Source organism: Pelobates fuscus, chromosome 1, assembly GCF_036172605.1.
Source record: "Pelobates fuscus isolate aPelFus1 chromosome 1, aPelFus1.pri, whole genome shotgun sequence".
Classification (NCBI taxonomy): Eukaryota; Metazoa; Chordata; class Amphibia; order Anura; family Pelobatidae; genus Pelobates; species Pelobates fuscus.
Window position 1 is genome coordinate 241,812,423 of NC_086317.1, and position 25,473 is coordinate 241,837,895.

The 25,473-nt window shown below is 44.7% G+C and overlaps 2 protein-coding genes across 2 annotated transcripts in view; one reads left to right on the forward strand and one right to left on the reverse strand.

Annotated features, from left to right (window-relative positions):
* The window catches only part of BSDC1 (BSD domain containing 1), a 427,812-nt gene that overhangs the window by 366,798 nt on the left and 35,541 nt on the right, over nt 1–25,473 (forward strand). The window lies entirely within an intron of this gene.
* LCK (LCK proto-oncogene, Src family tyrosine kinase) overlaps nt 1,188–25,473 on the reverse strand; it is a 100,569-nt gene continuing 76,283 nt past the window's right edge. Inside the window, exons 9-13 of the mRNA XM_063456008.1 lie at nt 17,301–17,480; nt 16,217–16,293; nt 15,146–15,299; nt 12,157–12,288; nt 1,188–1,900 (exon numbers count right to left, since the gene is read on the reverse strand). Of these exons, the coding sequence (XP_063312078.1) occupies nt 1,698–1,900; nt 12,157–12,288; nt 15,146–15,299; nt 16,217–16,293; nt 17,301–17,480 (746 nt within the window). The 3' untranslated portion in view covers nt 1,188–1,697. The remainder of the gene's footprint in view (nt 1,901–12,156; nt 12,289–15,145; nt 15,300–16,216; nt 16,294–17,300; nt 17,481–25,473) is intronic.

Here is a 25,473-nt window from a genome sequence, read left to right on the forward strand (position 1 = left end):
TGCTGCTGGGCTCCTGGGGGGGGGCGGTCACCCGGCGGGCAGTCAGGCTGGCCGGTGCGCGAGGGAGCACTCTCCCCTGAGTGCTTCCTCTTCAGCTCCCTCGCGCACCGCGTACTGATACCGGCGCCGGAAGATGACGGCATCTTCCGGCTCAGGTTTCAGTGCGGTGTGCGAGGGAGCTGAAGAGGAAGCACTCAGGGGAGAGTGCTCCCTCGCGCACCGGCCTGCCTGCCTGCCCGCCGGGTGTAAGCAGGGTCAGCCTCGGGGGGCCCGGAGGTGGCCGGCTTCTGGGCCCCCCAGGAGAAGAGGCTGGCCCAGAGTGTACATACCGGGTTGCAGGGGCGGCCGGGCCCCCTGGTGGGCCGGGCCCGGTCGCAGCCGCGACCCCTGCGACCCTGGTATGTACGCCACTGTCCCCACCATTAGGGGTGAGTCGGCAGTTATGTGAATCGCTTGTTTGCTGGCCTTCACCTCCCCCTCGCCTCTGCGAAGCGTAGCTCTCCCGTGTTGGACCGTGTACACACCCGACGGTCCCGGGGCGGGGGGGAACGGGGTGTCTGCCTCTCCGTAGCAGTCGCTGGGTATCCTCGGAGCGGGAGAGCAGCCGCCTCGCCCGCCCAGTGCACACAAGGCCGCATGTTGTCACACGCGTGGTTACTCAATTTTTACCGGGGCACCGACCCCTACAACCAGGCCCAGCAGTGTCAGGCGCCGGAGTGGGCTCTAGGTGGTTCCGAAATTAAGCTTGATAGGGCCTTGTGTTGCTTTCGTTGGCAAAATTGTGGAGGAGCTTCAGTGACAGTTAGGCCCCGCCCCCCCCACTGATATATTTTAAGATCTAAACATTTTACCAGCAAATTACTAATTTGTTATATTTTGTTTGTATACAGCCTGAGAAGATCATACCATTTTTTGATTTTACTTTTTTATTTTATTTATTTTTTTACATCTTTTTAAGTCACTAGCAAAACAAATACATACCAACGTCTGTGTAATACATACATTTTATTCCAAAATAAAAAAAATATTGTGTATCAGCCGACCACATGGGATGCACCTGGTTTACCTCTATCGAAATTAAGGACCGAAGACATGTCAGTATTTTATTGATAATAAAGGAATTGTCATGTTCTGGTCCTGAAAGGGCTATGTTAATTGGAAACACTTACAAGCACTTGCATACCATGTTCATATAGCCATAAAGAATTTTATTTACAATGTAAGAGAATTTAAATGGCTTTTGCTTCATGAAAAATATCTAAAAAGGAAGAAACAGGTAGACAGTGGATTCCACAACAATCTACGAGTATAGCAGGATCTAACTCTGCGTCTGCAGTAAGATGTCTTTAAAAGAGCATAGTTAAAACTAGAATTGTTTTCTAATTGCCTGACTGGAGGTAGTGCCTTGTCCTTTCATGCATAAGTGGACAATTGGCAATGCCAGTAAGCGTGCTGGTAGCCCTTTGCATAGTATTAGGCCTGTGTGTGGGTGCTAATAGAGTGTAAGTGTGCAATGTTAAGCTGACTGTTTTCCTGAATGCCATCTGGCAAAGTCTTCATGGAGCTAATGCTAGGATTCCTCCTGCAATAGTCCCAGGGCACTCATGTTTTGGATATATTGGCATATCTGCTTGAGCTTGAATATTTGGCACCTCTCCCAAGGGCACTCTAAAAGTTTCTGTTCAAGGCAGGTATTATTAGGGTTGAGCCTGATACTGGCTTTCAGTGGCTGTGAAGAAGTCTTCCAGCATGCAGCGAAGGCAATCAAATGTAGGCCTCTCCTCAGGCCTGTCCTTCCAACAGTGAAGCATCCAATCATACAACTCTTTAGGACAGTTATCAGGTTGCGGCATACGATATCCACGTTCAATCCGATCTATTACCTCTGGATTAGTCATGCCTGATTCAGAAAAGATATGTCACTCAAATGTGTACATCCTTCATCAATTAATTACCAAGCATTTATTACAAACTCAACACACAGAACTCATAGGACCAAAATTCACATCTTTATTTTTCCACGGATCACTATTTCAGTGGGCAGAAAATTAGATTTTATGGCAAGATATGGCTCATATTGCTTTACTCTTCCTTTACTGTCCACCAATAACATCAAATAATAATAATCAGAATAGAAAAAACAAACCAGTATATACAGTGACCCCAGCCAATCCATATCCAGGTCCCAGTATAACCATAGGCACCACCCTCAGACCTACCTCTTTCTTTGCTGCTCCACAGACAAATTCCTCTAATTTTGTCTCTATTGGAATTCTTTTATTTTGTGACCCACAGAGTACCTAGACCACCTTTGGGGATTTGGCCCCCCTTTTGCTTCTAAGACTTTTTTCCCCTGAGACTCTCTGTTCTTCATTGTTCCTTGTTTTCACCTTGTTCCCCTTGGGCTCTTTTTCGGGCCCTTTTTCCACCCATTCCCAGCCATTTGTTAACTTTCAGGTCTATTGTTCATGCCTATTCAGTGTGATTTCTGCAATTTTTGGTCAGAATATCGATTGTGTTTTTTCAGGACGAATTTGGACAGCATTTGCTTGTGGTTTGTGTGTCATTGACAAAGGTGTTGTGGGTTGGCGTTCCCCTGTTCATGTCTTCTGCCTCATGCTTTCATACCCTGTGGTCTGTTCTTGGTTTGGGACCTGGTGAGCTCCCCCTTTGGGTTATTTTATTTTTCCTTACCTTGCTAGGTTCTGTTCTTTGTGAGGACTAGTCTGGGTGATTAACCCTTTTTAGTCATTAGTCGAAGGGTTTAGTTTTCTTTCCCCCCCTCCTTTAGTGTTGGACTGGTAACCTTTTGCCATATATTTGGGTTGGTTTAGTGAGCCCTTGACATTAGGGTTTTTGCTGTGTCCCCTTCTGCCTAGGCCTAAGGTAACTGTGTCCCCTCCATATCCTGCGGAGGTGGATGAACCCCAACCCCTTCATGATGCCTCATCAGCATCAGGGTCTCCCACTCATACTAGTGGTCTGTTTGATTGTCCTGAGGGGAATCAGACACTGGCCCTTCAGAGGTCTGTAATAGACGCCATTATGGCAGCCATGGGTTCAATATCCTTGGCCTTGTCACAAACAATCTAGCAGGCCCTGTTACCTTTGCGTCCTGAGGATGTGAAGGTGATTGGCCCTGCCTCACATACTTCCCATGTGGATGTTGCCCACAAACGGGTGTGCCTAAGAAAACTGTGTCTAAGTCTAGATACATATGCCTTCATGAATCCAGAACCACTAAGACCCTCCAAGTCACCAGTGAAAGCGTGCACACATCATGCAAATGTGCCTTTCTGCACTAGGCAGAATGGACAAAGAGGTGGAAATGTGATAGAGCACAATTTGAGAGCGACTCTGACTCAGAAATCAGGTCTAGTGAGAAGGCGGTGACCGAGTCAGACAGTGACTTTAATGATGACTCCTATGATGGGGATTCTGACCTGGCTTTCCTCAAGCCTAGGGGGAACCTAAAGTCAATCCTCAGGTCACTATCCCTGCTAACACAGGGGATGCTCTTCTGGATCCATTGGGGGACCCATTCTTTAACCTGGATGACCTTCATCATCCTAGGTCTGCAGAGAGGCTCCCAGCAGATGATGATGTTGCTGGTTACCTGGAAGCTTGGATATGGCACCCCCTCATTAAGGCCACCCAGAATAAGCTCAGGGCTGAATGCCTGAAGTCTATGTTCCCAAATAAGGTCTGTGACACTCCTGTAGTAGATCCTAAAATGGCCCAGTTTTGTGGCGAGATTGGGATGGAATTCCCGTAAGGGGCTGACTTTGGTACTTAAGAGGTGACAGGACAAACATCTAGACATATTTGGACCACTGCCCAAATTATCTGACTTGGCAGAGGATGCCAGAGCTGAGAACTGGATGGCGCAAGATGTCCTCAGGTTAGTCTCCAATTACCTCTGATTTCTTCCTGTTTATGTGTATGAGGCAGACTCCTTAATTTTTTCCAGGTCTGGACGGCCATAACTTCAGATGTGTGGGTGCGCGACAAAGTTTGAGGTTTAAAAATTTAGCTGGTTTGTGTGCCTTGCCATCTCTCTCCCCATCCTTCCCAGTGACGTACTAACGGAAGGTCCACCCCGGGTGCCCCTGGTGGATTTTGAGGAGGATTCTCTCAGACTTCCTGCATCCAAAATGCTGCCTATGTGCAAGGAACTTTGTTGTGCCCTTTGTTGTCCACATCGTACTCTACAACAGTTGGCATGGATCACTGATCTCCAGGCATCCTCGATTCAGGTGGTGTTTCCGGCCCTCCTACACTATCGGACTCTCTAACGCCAGCGCATTGTATGCAGATCTTGTCACTCTGGAAACAAGAGAAGAGATTCTTTGTTGGATCCACAATCTGCCTACCTGAAATTACAGGGCCATTTTCGGGACATGACTGGACTTCATTATAGACTAGGATGCCAACCTTCATGGATGAGGCACTCACTGCGAGGGTGTGTCGATGGGTGCTTGGTGGTTGACGGACGAGGCACAACTTCACATCAATTCAATGGAACTTCTGGCTGCATCTTTTGCAATTCGGAGTTTCTCAAAGGGTACGGCAAGTACTTGTACTCATTTGCTCATCATCAATGTCTCAGCTGATCGTTATGTAAACCATTTGCTTAAGACCTCTTTGCGACCATGCTCAGTGCTCAACTGCCACGTTTCTTCAGTTGGCGTCTGGATACGGAAGCAGTGGAGGTGGATACTTTCCTACAGGATTGGAGAAGGGATCTTCATTATCCTCCTTCAGATGATGCAACGGGTGACTGAACTGGTTCTGCTGTTTCCATTTTGGGAGATGCAGTCTTGGTTCCCGCAACTGTTGCTGTTCAAGGTGGACTATCCCGGCTTCTGCCATTGTATTCGGACCTCCTTCATGACCCAGACAGTCGCTCCCATGCGTTGATCCTGGATGGGTCTCTGTCTCTTATGGTGTAGTGAATTTCAGGGGACCCTGGGAGATGCAGGCAGTTTTGGAGGCTACTCGACATCTCCTGGCAGACGCTTGGGCTCACGGAACTAGGAAATCCTATGGGCCTGCTTCGCGAGCTTAGGCTAGCTGGTGCTTGGCTAGAAATGTGCATCCTGTTTTGGCGCATGCTCTTTCACTCAAGATGGGCTGGTATTTAACATTTCTAGGCACACGACTGTACTTAGGTTGGTGTAGTACTCAGTGTTCCCCTCTACTCCTGTGTTGTGTCCGGTGGCCTGTTTGAGGGAGTATAAAGATCGTACCAATGCGCATCATAAGGCTTTGGCGCCACATCTTTTTCGATCTCTTCATCCTCAGTTTCCTCCAGTCTTGAGTATGACCCTGGCACGTTGGTCATATGAAATGTTTCTAAGATGTTAGTGTCAGGGGAGGTGGAGGGGAACGGTGTTTGGAGAATTTGATCACAGGAATCTGTTTCTCAAATTTTATTTTAGACCGATCTCACATGGTTTTTGAGCAGACCGATGTCAGTTATTGAGCAGCCTGGAACTTGTAATATGAATCTCAGTGACCTGCCATAAAATTACATGATTTTGCTATTTCATGATTTTCTAAAAAAACAGAGGCAGGTATTGTACTGCCCTTGTGGTGTTTGTTTTGTATACCTCTGGGTTCTTCTTGAGGTGATCTCCGGTATATTATGTTATGTCATGTATTGATTGGTTATTGCTTTTATGTGTTTATGGTGTTTACATTTCTGATTTAGGACCTTTTGCTTGTTGATAATCCAATATTTGTATTGCTATTTTAGCCGCTGGGCTTATGTTCGTTTGTGTCTTTGCAGCGTGACTAAAATATGATCTCTGCTATGTCCCGTGTACGTCTTCGTTTGGTGCAACTTAGGTTTGGGGCATCTCCTGTGTCCTGGAGGCCTTGTTGTCTGTTTCTGTGTCATTTGGTGGACTTGTTTGCATCACTTGTGCAGGATCATGTGTTCTGAACTGTTGTTAATTTGTTGGTCATTTGCTCATATGTGTTTTGTTGCATCACCAAAGAAAGAGGAAGGCTATGGTTATATTGGGAACGGGATAGACACTGGGTCCCTGTCTGTACTGTTTTTTTTTTTTTTTTAAATATATATATATTTTTACAATTTTCTATTCTGTTTATTCTTTGCTGCTATTGATGGACAGTAAAGGAAGGGTTATGAAATACTCGCCTTTGTATCTTTTCTAAAATCATGTATTTTTGTCATGAGATGGCAAAATCATGTGATTGTTTGATCCTGCTGATTGTTTTGACCTTGCACTCACACTGAACTCCAGCAATTTAATTACGTATTTACTTTTAACTATTTCGCATAGTCACCAGCAGGTTTTATGAATGTCTAGTACCCTACCGAAAATCCCTTTGTCACGATCCCGGGGAACCCAACACGCTAACACACACACAGACACACACACAGAAAGTGTGCTGTACCGGTCCTTAGAGTGGCCGGGCTAAGCACACAAAGAATAGTCAGGAGACAAGCCGAGTAAGGGGAACCAGAAAACAGAATAACGAGAAACAAGCCGAGGTCAAAGGGTAGGAGAAAGTCACAAAGTCAGTATAACAAGCCAGAGGGTACGTAACCAGAAAGCACACGTTCACAATCGATACTATAAAGCAAAGACCACAACAGGGCACAGATAGACAGGAAAGGTAAGTATTTAAATCCTAGCCTGAATCCTGATTGGCTAACCACCAATCAGTATTAACAAACACACGTGGGGGATATCTATACCCCCCACTGTGTTTGTTGCACTGTAGCTTTAACGCCGGGTCACGTGAGTGACCCCGGCGCTTAGATAATAGTGCCGGCTCCCAGCGTGCAGCGTTAGACATGCTGCCGCTGGGAGGAGGAGAGGAGGACGCGAGCGGCGTGTCAGGAGGAGAGGACGCCGCTCGCTTAACGGTAAGGGGAGAGGGGACCGCGGGCGGCGACGGACCGAGGGTGAGTGCTGCGAGAGGATTGCAGCCTCCCCTCACCGCTGCCCGCGGAGCCCTGACATAACCCCCCCCTCGAAGACCGCCCAGGGGGCGGGAAGCCGAAGGCTTCAAAGGAAACCGCGCATGAAAGGAGCGGATCAAGGAGGGGGCGTCCAAGTCAGAGACAGAAACCCACGACCGCTCCTCCGGGCCATAACCCTTCCAATCAACCAGATACTGCAACCGACCTCGAGAGAAACGAGAATCAAGGAGAGCAGCCACCTCATATACGTCACTAGAGACCGCGCGGAGGGCATCGGAACGCCTGAGAGAGCCAGAGAACCGATTACAGAGCAAGGGCTTCAAAAGGGAGGTGTGAAAGGTGTTAGGTATGCGCATGGAAGGGGGCAAGGCCAGGGAGTAGGATACAGGATTCACCCTACGCAACACCTTATAGGGACCAAGGAACTTGGGCGCGAACTTCATCGAGGGAACCCTAAGGCGGAGATTCCTAGAGGACAACCAAACCCTATCACCCGGAGCATAAGAAGGAGCCGCACACCTACGACGATCAGCAAACCTCTTTTGAGTAGCAGCAGCACGACAAAGAGCAGCATGGACCTGATCCCACATCTTCCGTAAGGAGGCGAGGTGCTCGTCCAAAGCGGGCATTCCCTTGTCGGAGAATACACCGGGAAGGACAGCGGGTTGGAACCCATAAGCCACCATAAAAGGACTTGCGCCAGTAGAAGAATGAGACACAGTGTTCCTGGCAAACTCAGCCCAGGGAAGGAGACGGGACCAGTTGTCCTGGTGTGCATTCGTGAAACAGCGTAAATACAACTCCACAGACTGATTTGCTCGTTCGGCAGCTCCATTAGATTGCGGATGATAGGAGGAAGTAAACGATAAGGAGACCCCCATCTCAGCACAAAAGCCTCTCCAAAACCGAGAGACAAACTGAGGGCCCCTGTCAGATACGATATCTTGTGGTATACCATGCAAGCGGAACACTTCTTTGGCAAACACCTGAGCCAACTGAACCGCAGAAGGTAGCTTCTTAAGCGGAATGAAGTGCGCCATTTTGGAGAACCTATCCGTTACAGTCAAAATTACTGTCTGCCCATCAGATGAAGGAAGATCCACAATAAAGTCCATGGATAAGTGTGTCCACGGTTTCTTGGGTACAGATAGGGGCATAAGGAGTCCCAGGGGTTTAACATTAGGGGACTTACACTGTGTACAGACACGGCAAGCCTGCACGTAATCTACCACGTCTTTTTTGAGTGAGGGCCACCAAAACTGTTGGAGAAGACCCTTGTAAGTCTTGGTAACCCCTGGATGACCAGCCGTTTTGGCTGTGTGAAATAAAGTCAACAACTTCTTTCTGTCTTTTACTTTCACGTACAGCTTACCAGTAGGGGTCTCAGAGGGTGCTTGGGGTTGGTATGACTTGATACCATCAAGAAAAAGAGACGAGATAACCAAACGGGTAGTAGCTATTATATTAGTTGTGGGTACAATGGGCTCAGGAGTGGAGGTAATAGAATCTACAGGTTCGTACTGGCGGGAGATGGCATCAGCCTTGACATTTCGATAACCAGGCCTGTATGTGATTATGTACTGAAAACGTGAGAGAAATAAAGACCATCTAGCCTGACGAGAGGATAACCTCTTAGCATCTGCGATATAGGATAGATTTTTATGATCGGTTATAACCAAAATCTTGTGTCTAGCTCCCTCTAACAAGTACCTCCATTCTTTAAATGCCATCACTATAGCTAATAATTCCCTGTTCCCAACGTCGTAATTCTTTTCAGACTCTGACAAGCGTTTTGAAAAGTAACCACAGGGAAGGAGGGGTTCGTCATACGATTGTCTTTGTGACAACACTGCTCCTATACCTGATTCAGAGGCGTCTACTTCCAGTACAAAGGGAAGGGAAGGATCAGGATGGTGTAACACAGGGGCAGTGGCAAATGCCTTTTTTAGAGTCTCGAAGGCCACAATAGCATTAGGATTCCAAACCCTGGGGTGTAAACCCTTTTTTGTCAGTTTAGTGATAGGGGAAATAATGGATGAGAAGTTTTTAACAAACTTTCTATAATAATTGGCAAACCCTATAAATCGCTGTATTGCCTTAAGTCCTTGGGGAAGGGGCCAGGACAGTATAGCTTCCAATTTTGAAGGATCCATGCTGAATCCTTGTTCAGAAATAACATAACCCAGGAATTGTACAGAGGTTTGGTCGAATAAGCATTTCTCTAATTTACAATAAAGACCATTCTGCAACAACCTTTTAAGCACCATCCTAACATGAGTATGATGTGTCTTCAAATCTGGAGAATATACAAGTATGTCATCTAGGTAGACTACAGCACAGACATGCAGTAGATCTCTAAGGACATCGTTTATGAGGTCCTGAAAAACGGCAGGAGCATTACACAATCCAAAAGGCATGACCAGATACTCGTAATGCCCACTACGCGTATTGAACGCCGTTTTCCATTCATCATTCTCCTTAATACGAACAAGGTTATAAGCCCCCCTGAGGTCTAGTTTAGTAAAATATCTAGAACCTTTGACACGATCAAACAATTCGGTAATGAGGGGAATCGGATAGGCATTTTTAATCGTTATATTGTTTAGGGCTCTGTAGTCTATACACGGTCTCAAATCGCCCTCCTTTTTTGCCACAAAAAAGAAACCAGCACCAGCAGGAGAGGAGGACCTTCTAATAAAACCTTTACTTAAGGCCTCTCGTATGTACTCCTCCATGACCTGGTTTTCTTTCTCAGAAAGAGGGTAGACCTTACCCCTAGGAGGCATAGTACCCGGTAATAGGTTTATGGCACAGTCATACTCACGGTGTGGGGGTAGCTTATCTGCCTCCCTTTTTTCGAAAACCAAAGCAAGGTCTGCATACACAGAAGGGACAGAAACAGAAAGCGGTTTAGCCGTGGGCACGTTAAGTAAACAAATGGGACGTACTTGGGCCATACAGTCTCGTTGACAAGATTCCCCCCAGGAGAGTATGTCTAAACAACCCCAATCAAGTACTGGGTTGTGTTTCACTAACCAGGGAAAACCCAGAACTATGGAAGCAGTAGGGGAGTCAATTATTTGGAAGGTTAACCTTTCCTTGTGTAAAGCACCCACACACATCTCTATATCTTGGGTCTCATGGGTCACCAGAGGTCTCTCAAGGGGTCTACCATCTATGGCCTCAACGGCCAAGGGTGTGGCCTTTTGGATCAAAGTCAAGGCTGCGGTTCTGGCAAAGGTCTCATCCATAAGGTTGTCAGCCGCACCTGAATCGATCAAGGCTTTAGTTGTTATGGTGGTTTTATTGACCAAAAGAGAGACCGTAATAAATGGTCTGGAGATGGACACATGAGGGGACAAAGTCATAACACCCGAGGCCGACCCCTCTCTAGGCCTTAGGTGCTGGAGTTTCCCTGTAATTTAGGGCATGTATTACAGTGGTGACCCCTCTTTCCACAATAGAGACATAACCCCTCCCTTCTACGATACGTTCTTTCAGCCTCAGTTAACCCCGTAGCACCCAATTGCATGGGTTCGGGGGATGGTTGCCTAGGAGCGGGTAACGCTAGTAATGCAGTACTGGGTAGAGCAGGTAACACCCGTGTATCCAGCCGTCTTTGACTACGTCTCTCTCTAATGCGGTTATCAATAAGGATTACATGGTCTATAATATCATCTAGAAGGACAGGCAGTTCCCTGGATGCTATTTCATCCAGTATGTAAGCGGCCAAACCCTCCTGAAAGGCTGTTACGAGGGCGTCGTTATTCCAAACCACTTCAGCTGCTAGAGTGCGGAATTCGATAGTATAATCCGCTACAGATCTGTTACCCTGTCGAACCCTAAGCAGAGCTTTGCCAGCAGAGGCAACCCTACCGGGTTGATCAAACGTGCGTTTGAATGCTGACAAAAAATCCGCAAAGGACATAGGAGACATATTTTCCCACATGGGGTTTGCCCATGCTAAAGCTCTCCCAGACAGGTGGTTTATCAAAAAGGCAATTTTGGATCTGTCGGTGGGATAGGAACGTGGATTCATCACCAGATGGATGTCAATTTGATTGAGGAAACCACGACACAATGCTGGGTCACCACTATAGTGCTGTGGCGGTGTCATATGGACTACATGGGCAGGAACGGGTACTGGAGTGGCAATGGGTTCGGACACAGCAGCAACCGCCTCCTGGACGGCAGGCTGCAGGTGTGCAGTACGAGCCAGTATGGTCTGCAAAGCTTGAGCAAACTGATCCATACGGTGGTCCAAGCCATCCATTCTAGCCTCCTGATTAACTAGGAGCTGTGGTATGTCAGCAGGTTCCATTATGGCCCTGTTGTAATGTCACGATCCCGGGGAACCCAACACGCTAACACACACACAGACACACACACAGAAAGTGTGCTGTACCGGTCCTTAGAGTGGCCGGGCTAAGCACACAAAGAATAGTCAGGAGACAAGCCGAGTAAGGGGAACCAGAAAACAGAATAACGAGAAACAAGCCGAGGTCAAAGGGTAGGAGAAAGTCACAAAGTCAGTATAACAAGCCAGAGGGTACGTAACCAGAAAGCACACGTTCACAATCGATACTATAAAGCAAAGACCACAACAGGGCACAGATAGACAGGAAAGGTAAGTATTTAAATCCTAGCCTGAATCCTGATTGGCTAACCACCAATCAGTATTAACAAACACACGTGGGGGATATCTATACCCCCCACTGTGTTTGTTGCACTGTAGCTTTAACGCCGGGTCACGTGAGTGACCCCGGCGCTTAGATAATAGTGCCGGCTCCCAGCGTGCAGCGTTAGACATGCTGCCGCTGGGAGGAGGAGAGGAGGACGCGAGCGGCGTGTCAGAAGGAGAGGACGCCGCTCGCTTAACGGTAAGGGGAGAGGGGACCGCGGGCGGCGACGGACCGAGGGTGAGTGCTGCGAGAGGATTGCAGCCTCCCCTCACCGCTGCCCGCGGAGCCCTGACACCCTTATTTCAAGAACTAACCAAGATCTATTTCTAGAGTCACATACAAGAAGGATCTTTGTTGATTATCAACCTGTTATGCTTACTATGCCTTACGTAGCTTAGTTTATAACCCTATGGTTATGGTTTTACCGTTCATGTACTTATATTTCTTCTTCAGTCTCTGCTCTCTTACACAGTTCATCATTGTATGGCTATATCTAGCAATACCTGTCCAACTCACCTGGATATGGAATGCGTCCATAGGTGACAATTTCAGTCAGTAAGACACCAAATGACCACACATCTGATTTGATGGTGAACTTCCCATAATTTATTGCCTCGGGGGCTGTCCACTTAATAGGAAATTTTGCTCCTATAAGATTGAAATGAAATAGTTACTTATATTATGTGGAGATTTATGTATTCCCACTACCTTACCCTTAGATCATGTTAAACAAACATTCCTGAATTAATATTACTTTCAGCTTGATCCTATAGAGATATTTGTTTATAATCTAATACATCGGTTCCCAAACTGTGTCCCCAACATGCACACATAGGTGCCGCGGTATGTTTCCCCGGTTCTATGATTATAGCACAAGGGAAACATTACTACTGAACAGGGTCCCAGTCGGGTGCCGCAGTCCATTAAGACCGCGACCAGGCCCCTGTAATGTTGGCCAGCTAGGAGGAAGTGACAGCCTGTCACTTCCTCCCAGCATCCTGCAGGGAGACCGCACGGGAGGAGGCAGTCGCAGCAGGAGGGAAGAGGAGCACGAAGAGCTCCAGACCCCTCACTTCAACAGCAGCAAGACTCCAAGTCACCCTCCTGGCACATAAGGTTAGCTGAAGGGAACAGGAGGGTGGCTGGAGATAATAAAAAAAATAATAATAATAATCACGTGTATGTGTCAGGGTGTGCATCTGTGTGTGTGTGTGTGTGTATATATATATATGTCAGTGTGCTTCTGTGTCTGCGCACACATCTGTATATGTGTGTCAGGGTGTGTATTTTGTTTTTGTGAATGTGTATATCTGTGCCATGGTGTGGGCATGTATTAATGTTTGTGTATGTCAGGGTGCGTGTGTGTGTATTTATATGTGTGTGTGTCAGAGTATTTATATGAATCTGTGTGTTAATGTGCACGAATATCTGTGTATGTATGTATGTATGTATGTAGTAGTGTATGTGCATGCATCCAAGCAATCAAACACAAGCACAATATACCTGCACACTCCTGCAATCTAACACAAATATTACATACAACCACGCCTCTTCACTCAAACACAAAAACTTCACATAAATGTTCATTCACATTTAAAAGTGAACATTATATTCAGACACACCCTAGCAATCAAACGCAAACATTACATACAAACACACCCCTGTATTAAAACACAATAACTATATACAAGCACCCCTTCAAACACCAACACTGTACATTACACAAATGCTGCATCACTGTACAGATATACAACCTAGAAATTTTTACTTGTGGTGCCTTGGAAAAATACTGAAATATTAAGGGTGCCTTGAACCTAAAAAGTTTGGGAATCAATGATCTAACATATTTTTACTTTACCAATGTTTTTCTCTGCTTGTTTAACGGAGCACACCAAGCACCATGACTACTACACATAGCTGTAATGGTTATAATGCTAGGAGTGAACTGGTGCTCCTCACCTCCTCTACTTTGAACAGAGCCAGAAGCACTTTGTCTGAGCTATGCCCTGCACCACTGATGCTCTTAGACCCTGGGGCACACAGGGGCACTGCAAAATATTTTCCCGGTGCTTTGACCATATGATCATAGCACTGGAAACTGTGCCTCACTCTCTCAGAGATCTCGCAGTGTAATGCTGGCAGCCAGACAGGGAGGGAGGGAGAACCCGGGGGAGCTCTAACCTGCAGCTCTTGCAAGTTCGGAGCATTGCCTCTCAATACACACACACTGTATCCCTCACGCACACACTACTTCCTTCACAAACACAATGCACCCCCATACACACTATGCACCACTCACACAAACACATACTGAACCCCTCATACACTTAACCACACACATAGCACCCTTCACACACACACACACACATACATTGCACCCCTAACACACACACATCCCTACCCCTATCCCCTACTACAGCCCTTATCCTGGCAGACCCCAGGTAAGTTGTCAAACTGTTCTTAAACTACTTATCCTTGGAGGGCACTCCGGGCACCATAACCACTACAGCATGCTGTAGTGGTTATTGTGCCTGGATTATTTCTTTAAATAACCTACCTGTGCCCCTCTCGAGATTTGGTTCTGGATCTGCCCCTCACAGGGAAACATTTCTGCTAAACAGTGCTGCAGCGCTGTACATGTATACAACCTAGAATTTTTTTTGACTTGGGGTGCCTTGGAAAAAAAATGAAATATTAAGGGCGCCTTGAACCTAAAAAGTTTTGAAACCACTGGTCTTAGACAATGAACCAGCTCTGTGATTCAGGGCTTTGCTTTGACTAATCCAAAGTGAATTCAAAGAGAATTTCAGATTTAAAGCCAGAGTAGTTGAACTGAACGCATAGCTGAGGATTTTTCCAGTTTGGAAATTTTCACCTTACATTTGAAATTAATTTTGACTTCACCTTAAATTAAATCGCCTTGATTTAATAAGCTTTCAAAATGATTTGTAGAAAAATCATTTGAAAAGTTTTTCTAGCAGTATTGGAAAGTATATTTAACTCAAGGCCTTAATGTTATCATTTTTCCTTAAAGTACCCAGAATCCGAATTTGTCACTGTTCTTTAAAAATATTACTAATAATAATTATAGTTATAAATATGCCCTTAAAATACACAATTTGCGCTGTTACATGTTATACATCAGCAAGGAAATAGTTACCGTACACAAAATTGCACATCATCTTGAAGTTAGAAGATCACTCCAAGCACCATGTTATGTGGGTTCCATCATGTGCTGCTCTCCACCTCTCTGGATGGTGGAAGTGAGAGCTTTCGTTCGTTCCCCTGTCCTAAACCCTGCATACTAGCTGATTGGCTGTTGTATCAGCTTATACCACCGTCAGGCTTAGCACAGCCAGACATCCGTCTCTCACTGAGCTGTAGTGGAGGCAGGGAGTGTTGCCTTGTAAAATCTGTTTTTGCTGGTAGTGGTTACGGTACATGGAATGTACCTACCTATAAGCTCACTAAATTACAAAATATTATTTATCTGTGAATATTCTACCTTCTTTAGCTGTGTAGGTATCATTCAATATCAATCTTGCCAGTCCAAAATCTGCTATCTTGCAGCATATAGATTCTGACACCAGGATATTAGCTGCTCGCAGGTCACGGTGGATATAATTTTTACGTTCCAGGAATGCCATGCCTTCTGCAACCTTGGAGGGATGACAAAGGAGATATATTTGATAAAAAATAAGTACTTTTGAGATTAAAAAACAACAAAAAAAACATAAAAGTGAAGCAAAGTTATTTGTTAACAGAAAGGGGAGTCTCTCCAAACATCTGGACCTGGGGTGTTTCTGGTAGGGGACCTAACCTAGACTGGAGCCTCAGGTAGGGTCCTGTATCACACTGGGTCTGATTTTGGTGCGCTTTCATTATCAGCCCCAAGTGCAACGTAATATTGAGAGAGAAATGACACCTCTAAATCATTTTAATCTAGTGTAGATGGTGCAGGGCTAATGCATAAAGTTTGGCTTTAATGCTACATGTGCAGAGTTAGTACAGCATGGTGTGGTTTTTAATGACCATGTGGTAATCTTCAGTCCTCATCAACCCTTCCACATCACTGTGACCATTTCTGTCATCATTCTGGATTCCAAAGCCCATTATCTATATAAGCCCTGTGTTGCCCTTGCAGGGATTAGATGAACATATTGACCAAATGGAGTTCTCTCCTAACAAACCTAGCACAGCCCACGAAGGAGCATTTTGTCTGTGTCACTGCAATTTTCTGCTCAATTGGGTCTTCAATCTTTGAGTAATCAGTGTCCACTCGATGGATCATTCTACTGCATTACAACTTGTGCTTTGGAATTGTGACAATATTATTCCATTCATTATTTTCAATTCATTATTTCCTCTTCCACCTGAATCATTGTTATTATTTATAAAGCACCAACTAATCCCGCAGCACTGTACATTGGATGGACTAACAGACATGTATTTGTAACCAGACAAACTGGACACACAGAAACAGAGGTTGTTGAGGGACCTGCTCAAATGAGCTTACATTCTAGAGGGGGTGGGGCAAATGGCACCCTTTAGTCTCCAACTTCTGCTTTTTGCTTACCTGAGCAGACATGTCAATAAGTTTATAGATGGTTAGTCTGAGCCCTTCTGGGGTTTTCAAATAGTCCACCAGACAACCTGGATAGAAAATGTTGCATATTCATTGTCATTGACCAAGTACTTTAGATTGAAACAATAAATCAAAGTGACAATAGGCACTAATTAAAGAGCTTCCAGCTTAATGTTAAGCCTGACTCTACAGTCTGGTAATTTGCCTGTCTATCCTTTCCTTCTGTGCCTTTGATAGGATTGCTGACTCAAATCTTGCTAAGGGTCCTCTCATATCTTGACATTACGAAATGGATCTTGGGTATAAGGTAGCAAGTTTCAGGTTAGGTTGCAGAAACAGGACCACAGGTTAGATCAGATAGCCCAGGCTCTCCAAACTATTTTGACCTTCACTGCTCCTCCTGCCAGGGAACCCTCTCCTCATGTGGTCCCACATTCTTTTTCCTCCCATGAAAGTAGCAATAAAGGTCCCACCTTGCATCTTTCTAATTCTTCATCCTAGAGTGGTGATCAACAAGGATCCAGAGGTTTTCTGAATTAGGTAACCATTAATTTAGAATTTTCCCTTTATTCCTTTCCTATTGACTATTTTATTATTGGTGTCCTGTCTGACACACTGTGAATGCGTCAATGATACAAAACTGACATAAGGACCTGGGCCCATGTAAACTTATGCAATCTCTGGTCCAGTGCCCTTTTATGGTTTTTGATTTGCTACTGTTCCTGACGTGGCATTGTCTATTGATTTTGAGTTGTTCCTGTTCTGTTTCTAGTGTATCAGACCTGGCTACATTACTGACCACGAGTTACTGTCCTGCTAGACCCAGTTCTGTCGTTAACCCTGTTTTTGTCGATTGATTTTTATAATTATTATTTTTGTGTCTTCCTCCTGGTCTGAGTTAGGATAGCTTATTTCTGGTATTTCCAATTTCCAGCTTGGTGGTGAACCTGACTCTACCGCCTTGTAATACACCTATTTATTTTGGCTTCTTGTGCCTGTGATAGGATTGCTGACGATCCTCTCTTATTCTGGAAAAACCCGTTACAGAATAAAGCAAGACACCACATATGCTCACCATTTTCCATGTACTCCGTGACTATGTATATAGGCTCTTGGGTTACTACAGCATGTAAACGGACCAGTCGAGAGTGCTGTAGTTGTTTCATCAGATTAGCTTCTTCAAGGAAATCCGCGGTGGACATGGTGCCTTCCTTTAAACTCTTTATTGCAACCTTGGTGTGTCCATTATAGTATCCTGCACCAAGGAAAATGTTGGAGCAGTTGGTGTTAGATGCAGCATACGTTATACAGTGTGTTTTACATGAAGCTTAATGGGTGTTTGATGCAGCTCTATACAGTGCGGTATGCATCTAGTAATATACATTATATAGTACGTTACGCACACAGCATTATACAGTATATTATACATTCAGCAGTATACATTATTGACTACATTATACATTACACTATGGAGCCCAGGAGGTGTTTTTTTTTACATTGTGAGCATGATCTATTAAAGGAACACTTAATTAAACCGAATCCTTGCTTCCTCAAGTGTTTTAGGTGTTATTTCCTGTCCAAGCAGGCTTATTTTGATTGTTGATTTCAAGCATATGACCAGGAGGGCTGCCTGTCTCACTATAGTTCAAAGTGAAAGTAAGTGCATCTCACAGAGACTGGTTTTAGAGTTTCTCTATGAACACTCCAGACCCTAAATCACTCTAGCTTGCTGAAGAGACCCAAGGGAGAGTGCGCCGCTTAATGGACAAGGGCACATGTATTAGTGTGGGAATGGATGAGCTGTGGTTGGCTTTCATGCCTGTGTGGGAGTGTTGGGATCCGGGCCAGCAAAAGTTTCCCTTCTTCACCCTCCCTTCTTTTAGGTCCTGGTTTATCGTTACAGCGGAGGGGCGGTTGGGGGGCCGGTGGTGTCCTTGCCAAACATGTTGGGAGATGGCTTTACAGGTAGAATATCAAGGTGGATAATAATGGCTTCAACCTCCCCTGTCTCTTATGGTAAACCGCAAGGGTACCAGGTTGGACATGTCCCCACTGAACTAAAAGCCAGCTGGTGGGGAGCATTAAAGGAAAAGGGAATTTTGTTATGACAACGGGGGAGGTGAGAGCCTTTGGGCAAGGATGTTTGATTAAAGTTAAATATACTGTATGACTTTATTTATTTGTTATTTATTGATCGGTTAATTGTATTTAAAGACTTATAATAAAGAAGAATGTGTTATACAGTATTTATATGTTTTTAAAAAATGCTGTGGCCTGTTTCATCCAATATTGGTGTCTGTCTTTATTTAGGGGTTTAATGGTTGGTTATGGGAAGGCTTATCTCATCCAGTGCCCACTACGTACATACATGCTTTATGTGTCAAGCAGGCATTACTACAAACCACGGGACCCCGGTGCGAAAATTGCCATGGGGCCCCCCATACATCTATTTTCCCCCCTCTCATAAGTCCACCCCCCTCCCCACACACACGCAGACAAACAGATACACATGCAGACATACACACACACACACAGACACATACATACACACACACACACACACACACACAGACACAAATAGAGACACCTACAAACAGACACTAACACACACACATGCAAAATGTTTGTCACCCTCCTGTTTCCTACCTTTTAGGTACAGGAGGGTGACTTTCCCTGGGGTCCAGTGGCTCAGGCTGATGGGAGTCAGAGTGGGAACTCTGACTCCATCCTCTCCTTCCTCCTCCTGCGCGGCTCATTATGATTGCTGGGAAGAAGTGACCGGGGCAGTCACTTCCTCCCAGAGTCTGACGTCATGACAGGGGCTGGGTCGCACTGTTAAAGCGCTGCAGCGCTGACCAGGCACCCTGGATATTCATTGCCATCGGGTGGCCCTAACAGCATGGGCCACCCAATGGGCCCCTGAACGCGCGGCCCCGGCTATTATATCGCGCGGGGGCGGGGTTCGCTTTACATAGCTACGGCTGGGCCCCCTGGAGTGACGGGCTCGGTTGCAGCTGCAACCTTTACGACCACGGTACTTCCGCCACTGGACTCAAGAGTGTGTCCTCTTTTACATTTTACAAAAAAGGCAGATTTCAATAAGAATTGGCAGTTTTATATATTAACCCCCCTGTCTTTCAAACATAGACCCAGTCCTGCTACTTCCTGACAGCCAACTGACCAGAGCACCTGCCTTGCAAAGACTTCTCATTGAGCTGTACTGGGAAGTATGTGATTGGACAGCCACAGAATGTATGGGATGTGGAAGATGTGGAGGGTTTACAAACTCTCAAGAGATTTGCAGGTTTTGAAAGTTTTTTTGTAGTTTTTTTTTTTTACATAAATTCATTAAAAGAAAATGCATACATGTTTTCACTAAGTATATATCTACTAAACATTGATTTAAAAAAAATAATAATAATTTGCTATTATTTAGGCAGTTGAGTGTACCTTTAAGAAGCACTGGCCTTTTTTTTTTTTCAAAGTTATGGATTTGCAGATTGAAGACTTTCAAACTCCTACCCTTCTGTCTTATAAGAAAGAAAATATCTCAAGAGATATACCGGTGAAGGCTTGGTAGTGAGAAATCAGTGAGATAAATTTTGGAGAACCTTATATGGAAATGTTCCTATGTCTGAAATATGGGAATTGCCACTCCCATATCAATGATTTCACACAAGTATTGGAAGGTCATTCCAAGTCAGACAAAGGTATAATTGCGAGTCTACTTGGGTAATTTATATTCTTAAATGCCCATGTGACTGACTGACTTTACATGGGTCAATCTACTAAAAAGTTGAGCGAATTAACTAACATCCTCATAGATAGTAAGCTTCTTTGAGGTCTGTTATATATTGTATGTAAATTACTTGTCAAATATCCTCATCAAGTTTGTTTTCCCAGGCACTATAGCTTTCCTTTAACATGCAAATAGAGTGTAGGGTACTTGGGGTAAAGTGAAATTTTATAAATGATGTGTGTCTGCTTACTTTGTAAAGAACACAACAATGCACCAAAGTGTGCAGCGCATGTGAAGAATTCACACAAATATATTTCAATGGTGCTTACACCTTAGGTGGATGTGTAAGTCAATAGGAATAAGGATAAATAAATACCCCAATGTCAACGGAACTAAAACTCAGTTGGACTATATAGACTATCACATCAGATTTGTTCACCATTACAGTATTATGCTATGAGTTTCCTGTCTTCTATGTACAGGGTTAATATCTACTGACATCCGTTGACATTGGGGTATTTATTTATCCTTATTCCTATTGACTTACACATCCACCTAAGGTGTAAGCACCGTTGAAATATATTTGAGGGAATTCTTCACATGCGCTGCACATTTTTCTGCATTGTTGTGTTCTTGTTTCTGTGGGATTTTTGTGATTAAACCCCACTGGTGTGTTCTAGCAGCAATTTTCTAGCGCCACAAATTGCACCTTTCTTTTTTGTTTTGTTCTACTTTGTAAAGAGCAGGGGAGGCATAGGATCGGGATAGGGAGGGAGTGATGACAATAAGATGTAGATTAATAAATAAACTTTACAGGGATTATTCAGTGTTACTGTTTATTTGAACACACCTCCTGCTATTTAATTTTCAGAACAATAGTTTGAGGCTGTAGCCTAAAACTCCTTTTCAACCCCTCCATGGTCGTGACGAGGGGATAATTTCCCTCTGCCCCCTTGCAAGCCCTCCCATGAACACTGTATGATTATAATTTATATCCATTACACTTAAAGTATGGTAATTTACAATAATATTAATTGTGAACTTTTACTTTCAGGATTGTATTTGTTCATGATTTTTAATACTATGTGTACTTATCCCCTATGTTTAACAAATATATCTGTGAAAAATAAAAATAAATGTAGAAATCCTGACCTCTTATCCTGCAACTGGGCACCTCCATCTTGGCTCCCTGTCAGTCATTGTTACAAATTGTGTCCTCTGTACCTGACAGTCATCTTAGAGAAAGTGTACAGAGAAGAGGAGCAATGAAACAATGTTTCTATCTCTCTTTCTCAGATGCAATATTAGTCCTGGCTTTGCCTTGAGTCATCTGGATTATGAAGTAATTTTCTAAAGGTTTTACATAAATTTAAGAGAAAATGGAGCATCTCATGAAAAAGGTAACAAGGCTATGGGTGATATTTAAAGGTACACTGTAGGCACCCAGAGCACTTCAGCTCATTGAAGTGGTCTGGGTGCTGTGTCCCTTTTGTACCTAGTGCTGCAATATTTATATTGCAGCTCTAAGTATGCCCTCAGTGGCTGTCTACCAGACAGCCACTAGAGGGCTTCCGGAATCCAAACAGACTTTTGGTCTGTTATCTGACGCTGGACGTCCTCACGCTCTCCATGAGGACCTCCACCGTCAGATTTTCCCCATAGGAAAGCATTGAATAATAATGGGGAGGTCTAGTGCAAAGTTTGTTTTCCTGGCACTATAGGATCCCTTTAATGTTTTATTCCATGGTGTAAGATCCAGAGAAGTGTCAGTTCCCTTTTAACATATTGCCTCATTCTATAAATCTATGGTGCCTAGTTAACGTTGGTCACGTTAAGAGGGATACTAGAGCCAGGAGTTCTCTGTTGCCATTCTCCAGGTGAGACTCAGTTAATTTTTTTTCAAATGTTCTGAAACATATCTGGGTCTCCAGGAGCCTGCGGTGCAGCTCTTTATTCAGATATAGTTAAAATAGAAATTCCTACTTCAGTATTAGATATATCAAGTTAGACCCCATTTGGATTGCATTCATTAGCTGACAGCTAATGCCTTCAGCCAATGAATGATCCAGTACAGGTGTAGGCAACCTTCAGACTACCTTTGACTAAATCTCCCCTGATGCTTTGCCAGCATTATAGCTGTAAGGGCATTATGGGAGATGTAGACCACAGCATCTTGAGTGCTGAAGGTTGCGTACCCCTGCTCTAGAAAGTAAATGTTAAACTGTTTGAAAATGGTTTGACTCGTACCTAAAAACACCTGTCACTATTATTACTACAGCACGCTGTACTGGTTATATTGTTTACACCGTCCCTTTAAAGTCAAATTCCTGCCCTTACCTTCACTAACAAAGACTTTATTTGTCAATCTGTATTTTATTGAGGCATATTAGATGGGATACAGAATAGAGAGAGGGAAATGTGCATTTAGAATACAGTATAGGGTTCAATAACAGTGGTATCTAACATTTCCTTAATTGTACCTCTTTTTTATGTTTTATGGTTTAACGTTGCTTTTGTAAACAGGTTTAGGCAATATGCAATTTAAGTCGCTTAACATTGACTAGTTGTAATAGGTTAAGTGAGCAAGCTTTGAATAGAGTGAGTGCGCAGGCTCAGTAATTCCCTGTTGTGTAAAATTAACTCAAATAATAAGAACACGCTAACACAATAAGCGATAAACTGCTTGCAAATACTGACGTGCACAATAAGCGAGAAACTGCTATGTTTGTGAATGGGTTAAGCCTTCCCCTATTTCCTCTAGTGGCTGTCTCACTGACAGCCGCTAGAGGCGCTTGCGTGATTCTCACTGTGAAAATCACAGTGAGAGCACGCAAGCGTCCATAGGAAAGCATTATGAATGCTTTCCTATGTGACCGGCTGAATGCGCGCGCAGCTCTTGCCGCGCGTGCGCATTCAGCCGACGGGGAGGAGAAGAGGAGGATCAGAGGAGGAGAGCTCTCCGCCCACCGCTGGAAAAAGGTACGTTTTTACCCCTTTCCCCTTTCCAGAGCCGGGCGGGAGGGGGTCCCTGAGGGTGGGGGCACCCTCAGGGCACTCTAGTGCCAGGAAAACGAGTATGTTTTCCTGGCACTAGAGTGGTCCTTTAACTGAAACACTGTATAAATACAAAGGTGTCCTGGACCAGGAAATATAATTGTCTATTTTTTATGACCGTGACTTTTTCTAAGCCACATATGTGGTTGCTTTTTATTTACAAAGTTATTTACTGTTTTAGACTAGATTGGCATTTTATCAGAACATGTTATCTACTGGAAGAGAATAGCAGGCTGGCATTTTCATAGTCGCCCTGGGGCTATTGTGTGAGCGTGTGTATATATTCATAATATTACAGTCAATAATGGCAATAAAACATTTTCACCCCCCAAAAAAAAAAAAAAGAGTTCTGCGTGTCCGCTTTCAGTCCCTTTCATCCCATGCCTGTTCGTGGCCAGTTGTTGTCAGGGGTAGGAAGGCATGTGAAGTCGGTGCGGTAGTTGTGGGTCGAGGTCCCCCTCCAGCCCCAGGCCCTTATGGAGGGTGGCATCTTCGGACCACTGACTCGAGGGCTCTGAGAGTTCGAGGCATTCCCTTGTCGGGTGCAGGTGGAGCCGGTGTATCTTCACCGCCTGCAGCGGGCATTCCCCTTGCAGGGTGGTTGATGCTGCAGAGGTGGTTTCCACACGGCCCTCGGCCTCGGTGGGCATTGTGCTTGCGTTGCTGGTTTGGGATCAGTCGCTGTGCCCGGAGTGGGGTGCCTCTTCCCCTCGTTCCCAACTCCATTCTTGTGTACTGTCTGCTTGTGTGGCGGTACTTTTCTCTTTTCCCCGTGGGCACGGTCGTGTTTACCCGTACCTGTTAGGGGTTGCAGGGTCGCTTGAGGGGTTTGCAGCGTTTTATTTAGCTTGTGCCAGAATCAGGCAAAAGCAGCTACTATGCGCCTCACATCTTCACTGTGGATCTCCGTTTCAAATTTGTAGTGTGGCTTGCCTGGTGTGCTTGCCGCCGCCATCTTGGGTGCACCACGCGCCCGGCTGCCCTTGTGGTGCGGTCGTCGAATTGTTGGTTCAGCTTCTCGCTGCCCTTGCTGTCGCTTGGTGCGGACTGAGATGACCAGTTGGTCCAGGGGGGGGTAGAAGTGGTCAACCCCGAGGGCACTACGTCCAGGTCAGTCAGCCCGGGGAGCGGCCGTCTCCCCGCTGCTCGATCTCCGGCAGGCCTCAGAGTATCTCGTCTGGTCCCCGGGGGGGTTACAGGCTTGTATGTGGTATCGGGCGATTCCACTGGGTGTCCCCTCCAAGGTAGCCTTCCTCCAGTGTGCGGCTGCATTGGGTTTTAGGGGAATTACCCCCAGAAAATGCAGAATAAAGCGGGAGCTGAGGTTCAGCAAAACCGCTCAGTCTGGATGCCAGGCTCCTCCCCCCCCAACAAAGACTTTAATAACTATACCTCAACCTACATATTGACTCTAAGAAATGCTATATCGGAAGATGAAAGGAAAATTACATGAAATGTCATATACAGCATGTGTAAGACATATGGGACAGAGAATGACATGTAGCGTGAAAAGATGGATCGTGATACATTTAAAACATATTTACAGGCTATTGGGTGGGGATGCCAAAAAAATGAAGCCTTCTTGGAATAACATTTTTGACTGGTTGTGGAATCATACTGTATTTAGATTTGAGGAAAAAGCTGACAAGTCACTATGTAAGTTTTCCATTCTTTTGTTTTGTTTAAAATGAAAAAATTTAACAAAGAATGTAATTAAAAATAATATATATATATTTACAGGTCAAGGTACAAAAACATTAATTAGTATTACAAATTCTTCTCTATAAAATATATCATGTATATCTCACTCAAACAGTGTGAATTGTCATGAATTTAAAGTGTATACAAAGCACTTTGGTATTTAAAACGTTACTCCAAGCACCTGAAGTGGCTATGGTGCCTAGAGTCTGTATGTGCAGCAGCAGTTTTCCAAAAAAAAAAACGCTGCACATACAGAGATGAACCCCATTGCTGACATAGGTGTAACTACACCTCCTGCAGCATCATTGGGGCATCTTTGGCCAGTCCTGTACTCGTGTTAGGCTGGCTAATGTCAATACTGTACATATTTCCAAGCACAGACGCTCATTCATTGGCTGAGAACAGTCAGCTGATGTTCTCAGCCAAAGAATGAGCTGCAGAATCAACAACCGCCTTCTGAAGCTCTGCAAAATATGTCATAAACCTGCCTACAAAGGAGACAGTTAAACAGGGCATCCGATGCAAAATGATGATAAGTCTGTAGGTGTGACAAAATAATTTTAAAGTAACTTTTAATAAATAAATGTGAAAAAGAAAGAATTAGAATTATAAAAGCAACAGGAGTAAGTGGAGACAATCCAGCGTGTAAAGCTTTACACGCTGGATTGTCTCCACTTACTCCTGTTGCTTTTATAACTCTCTTTTTTACATTTATTTTAGATTTATTTATTAAAAGTAACTTTTTAAAGCAAAC